This window comes from Phaethon lepturus, unplaced genomic scaffold (assembly GCF_000687285.1).
Source record: "Phaethon lepturus isolate BGI_N335 unplaced genomic scaffold, ASM68728v1 scaffold7790, whole genome shotgun sequence".
NCBI classification, from domain to species: Eukaryota; Metazoa; Chordata; class Aves; order Phaethontiformes; family Phaethontidae; genus Phaethon; species Phaethon lepturus.
Window position 1 is genome coordinate 15,911 of NW_010514037.1, and position 5,250 is coordinate 21,160.

The following is a 5,250-nucleotide window of genomic DNA, read 5'->3' on the forward strand; positions in this document are numbered from 1 at the left end:
CACATTTTAATCCATTTAATGTGTGCCATGTTGATTTTTGTATTGTTTTAGTTTTCAGTCAAAATATTATGCAGTACCAGTCAAATGCCTTACACAGTCTAAGTATATATGACAACAACATTACCTGTGTCAACCAGGCCGGTCACTTCAAACAAACATACCAAGTTTAAAGATTTATACTTATCTGCTCTGAATTCACATATCCACTGCAAAAGTAACAAACACTGGCCAGGCTCCTTACACAGGAAGGCACACCATTCAGCTTAAATGGACTCTTTTTTTTTAATTCACTCATTTAGAGGCAATTGTCATTATTTTCTTGGGGGCCAGGGGAGGGAAACGCCAATGCACCACATTGTTTTCACTAGCCTGGAAGAGAAAACACTTATATATATAGATATATAGATATATAGATATGTATATATGTACACACATATGCATGTGTGTACATATATACGTGTGTGTGTATATATGTATATATACACACTAGTGTATATATACACAGAATATACATATATGAATATACAGAATATATGCACACACACTTTGCTCAGATTTGTTTACAAAATATGTAGCATTTTTATACCATCCAATAAGAGGTACATGATTTTAAACAAATCTTATAGAAATGACATGTTATTGGAAATTTACACGTAAAAAAATCCAGCACAAAAAAATCCAAAGCTAAAACAAGATTTTGCTACTAATCAGTGCTTCTATCACCCTTCAAGAAAAGAGAAACACAGTTATTTATATGTGATGTAAAGGCAACATTGAGGGGTTTTTTGCTTTTTTTAAATTAACCACCAAATTTAACCCCCTAAAATTACAAAGAATCGAAGTCCATTTACAGATCAAGTGCAGTAAACTAAATGTTCCTTCAGCACAAAGCAGCACTAGAGAAAATAACTGGGAGAGGGAAGGTGGAGGCCAACTGGCTTAGCTAGGGAGGCAGCAAGTGGCTTCTGCAGTGGCCACAGGTCAGTCTCCATCCTGAAGCACAGACAGAACTGAAGACTGTATTTAAATAACGGTCACACAGAGCTGATGTTCAGGCCTTTGCCTAGCTTCTTTCAGCAGTTTGACAAGTGATTTATATATTTTTATTATTCTGTATCCAATGGGATGTTTTTGCTTTTGCAGTGGCTTGTCACTGAGGGACTCATGAGGAGGATCTTGCAGACAGTTCTGCCACTAACATTTACCACACGTACTTGACGCTGCAGTTAGTGGTAATTTTGAAATGTTTACACTGGACAAATGTGTGTTCCAAGCGTCCAAAATGGCTTGAAAGAACATAGCCCGATGCAGGGGGGAGCAGAGGGCCTGGAGAATCCATTGCATTTACAGAAATGGAACCGCCACTTTCAATCATGTGGCATCTCCCCAGCTTTGTGAAGAGTTTGGTGTCAATGTCAGCTGAACTCAGTGAGGAGTGGCTGGCCTTTGCATCAGATGTCTGTGATCCAAGCAGGTTGCAGAGCCAAGAACATGCTGCTAGCACAAGGGCAGTCTACAGCTGTGGATGACAGCTGTCATGCAGTCAGCGATGCCTTATAGATGTCACCTGTAGGAACCATGCGTTCCATGCTAATTCACCTGAAGACCCGTAAACAGCAAAAGGAAAAAATGAAATGACAGGGCCAGGCGGATCCGGGTGTAATATTACTATCCTTTGAATGTAGTGTCATTTTAGTTATTAAATAAGGGGCTTGACCAGGAGGACTCTTAATCGGGTGAGCTGGAGAGGAAGCTCTTGTCTTGTGAAAATGAAAAGGAGATCTAACGCTCCTTGTGCTAAGTTTTACAAATTAAGATTTCTGTATTCAGAAGGTAATTTTTCAGGACAAATCTGTTCAAGTCACGCTGTGTAAAAATATAAAGAGGCAGACAGGAATTTTTCAGCCATAACTACAATACCAAGAGCCAGACTCTGGAGCATGAAGTCAGGAAGGGCTTGATTTTTAAGGAAGGCTCGGCTGGATCATATTGTGCTGGCAAGCAGAAGTGAGGGTAGTTTCTCCATTCTAGAAGCTGGTTTGGAAAGTAATTTCTGGGGAGGTGGTAAGAGTGACCTATTCACGGGCTCTTTTTTTGTGGATGGAGAAGAAAGACTGGGAAGGTATACAAATCTCCACAGTGGTCTGCAATCCAGTTTGGGAGCTCAGTGTTGAGACAGGATGGGGCCAGATGTATTCTTAAGAACCAGAAAACATGTCCATTGCAGCCTGTTGTTGCAGGGGATAGAGAACTTACTCCATTATTTGTAACACGTTCTGTATGCCAATAATCCCAGCTGGCACATACAGCAAAGTAGATACATTGCATGTGAAGATTTAACGCATCTCACAGCCATCCAAAAAGTCATCCAGGAACGAGTATGGGGAATGAATTCAGCTACGTTCTCAGCAAGTCTGAATATCTCCCTGGACTGCAGGCACACACTGCAGCAAATACATGAGAAAGGCAGCCTTGTCTGGGATGCCAGGAGTGTTGGGGCTAGTGGAGGAGGGACTATTTTTCTGTAATAGCAGGGAATATCTCAAAGTATAGAAAGGTGCCTCAACTCCACGAGGATGACAGTGGAGAGGTTCAGAATCTAGAGAAGGGTGATTCTGGCAACCCCTTGCCAAGGAGGGCACATCCTGTCATGGAGAGCCAAAAGTTTTCCAGATGTATGTAAGAGCATGTGCACAAGGCAAGCGAATGAGCGCAAACAGGGTTATGGAAAACATTGAGAGAATCACTCCACAGGTGGCTTGTGGCTCGACAACAGGATTGGCTAGGTAGAGGAGCACACAGCACAGGGGCACCTCAGAGCTGGAAGCCTTCCATGGGAGCCTCACACTGCTGGAAGATGTACTGTTGCTGGCTGAGATCCACCTGTGGGGCAATGCTGCTGTCTTCATCCTCTGTTCCAAAGTAATGCTCAATCAGATCAAAGGCCTTCTGATAAATCTCTTGATTCTCATGGCTCTGCAGGAATTCAATCTTGTCCAGGCCTGCAGAGGAAAGAAGCACGTAAAAGTTACAGCTTGGTGAAAGCATATGACCATGATTGTTTTCAGTCTGTCGTGAACATCAAGTTCCATGACAATTCTCTCCCACCTTCAGAAAGAACAGGTCCCACTATGGAGACTTTTACCCAACTTGTACTCTCCACACCCAAGGAAAAATAGGTTGAACTACAGAGTTTCCTGTAACCATGCGATGTGTTTCATACTTTCTGTCTGCCTCTACCCTCCCACTCAAAAAATCACAGAATCATTAAGGTTGGAAAAGACCTTTAAGATCATCAAGTCCAACCATCAATCCAACTCCACCATGCCCACTAAACCATACCCTGAAGTGCCACATATACACGTTCTCTGAACACCCTCAGTGATGGTGACTCCACAACCTCCCTGGGCAGCCTGTTCCAATGCTTGACCACTCTCCCAGTAAAGAAATTTTTCCTAATACCTAGTCTAAACCTCCCCTGGCGCAACTTAAGGACATTTCCTCTTGTCCTATCACTAGTTAGTTGGGAGAAGAGACCAACACCCACGTCGCCACAACCCTCTTTCAGGCAGTTGTGGAGAGCGATAAGGTGTCCACTGAGTCTCCTCTTCTCCAGACTGAACAACCCCAGTTCCCTCAGCCGCTCCTCATAAGACTTATTCTCCAGACCCCTCGCCAGCTTCATTGCCCTTCTTTGGACATGCTCGAGCACCTCAACAAGTTTGAATGTGTAATTAACAAGGCCTCAAAGGCTTTTTCTGATGAGACTTTTAGGACCATGTTTCCCATGTGTTCACAGTGCTTTGTTTACAAGGATCATGACTACAGAATCACATAACTACAAGTTGGAAGAGATTTCTGGTCATCATCTAGTCCAACCTGCAGCCCAGCCCAGCACTACTACCAACACCAGGTTAGGTCAGCTCTGTGTCCAGACAAGTCTTCAAAACTTCCAAGGATGGAGACTCCATTACCTAATCTGTATCATGTGTATATACAATGCAGTTAAACTCATGCAACCAGTTTCTGGGTAGACATTAAGCAGATAGGTAAACTCAGGCATTATAGTCAGAAACAAACAAAAACAATACAGCAAACTAAACTATTTTTTTACACCTAGGAATGATGCTATAATGAAATCCAAGTCTTAGCCACTCTAGTAAATCTTTAATGTTGGGAATTATAGTGGTTCTCGTCTGCTTCTATGTATGAAGACTAGAGAAAACAATTCTCTGATACTCTACAGACATTTCTGCAACACTGACATGAAAAGGGAAGTTAAAACCTAGAACCAGGCAAGAAGAAAATCTATTCTGATATAACTCTTCCCTGGAAGTCAAGGGAACCATGGTTAAAGAAAACATGGTTCAGTTCAGTGATACTGTCCTTTGCTATACTGCTCTTGATAACCCATTATTATTTTTCTTAGTAAGTACCTGCTAATTGACAAGGAAACTAACCTTAAGAGCAGCAGTACCTCAGAACTGGGATGCAGTGATGCTGGTACATGCCAGAGCCACAGCACAGGCAAACAAGAGAGTTGCTGCTGTAGCCATAATTCTATAGGGCAGCAGAGAAGGAAGGGAAAGGTTTGAAACCTGAGCAACAGAGCAGTGCGCCTGAACTTTTATCTGTTGTGGAGGGAAGATACTGAGCAATCTCAGGGTGAAACGAAATTAAGAAACAAAGATCTGCACACACTGTCTCCAATGTACACGCTGACAAAAATAATGTAAAAAATTGGAGTACATTGGTAAATGGAGACTCATCAAAGAACAGTTAATTTTCATCTGAAAATTAGTAACGATGAAGAAATTAGTAGAATTTGGTCTACTGAAACTCTAATGGGTTCATGATCACTGCTTTTAACCCCTGACTTCCACAGATGTTTTGCTCGTACCATATGCTTCTTCAATAAGAGCGCAGTAAGGATTAATGCCAGTGCCACTGCGTTTGGATTCCTGCTCCCCAAGCCTCAGGATGTTCTCCAGCCCATTCAGAGCTACTTGCACAATCTTTGAGTCCATTACTGTAAGGAGGTCGCAGAGTGGTTTGATGCATCCCAGTTCTACTAAATACCTGAAAAACACCACATGGAACCCAATAAATTGTCTGTAAATTATAATTGGTGTAGCCATTTAAGCACTTAGCATGAAGGTCTAAGAACTAAAATAATGAGATAAAATATCAACTCGACTGGAGAAACTGAAGAAATTACAGACATCTATTTGAATCTAGTCAATCCTGCTG

The 5,250-nt window shown here is 42.0% G+C and overlaps 1 protein-coding gene across 1 annotated transcript in view; it reads right to left on the reverse strand.

The window, feature by feature from the left end:
• Window positions 1–5,250, reverse strand: part of KPNA1 (karyopherin alpha 1 (importin alpha 5)) — a 42,836-nt gene continuing 37,586 nt past the window's right edge. The window contains exons 12-13 of the mRNA XM_010291867.1: window positions 4,901–5,079; window positions 1–3,002 (exon numbers count right to left, since the gene is read on the reverse strand). Coding sequence (XP_010290169.1) covers window positions 2,815–3,002; window positions 4,901–5,079 — 367 coding nt within the window. The 3' untranslated portion in view covers window positions 1–2,814. The remainder of the gene's footprint in view (window positions 3,003–4,900; window positions 5,080–5,250) is intronic.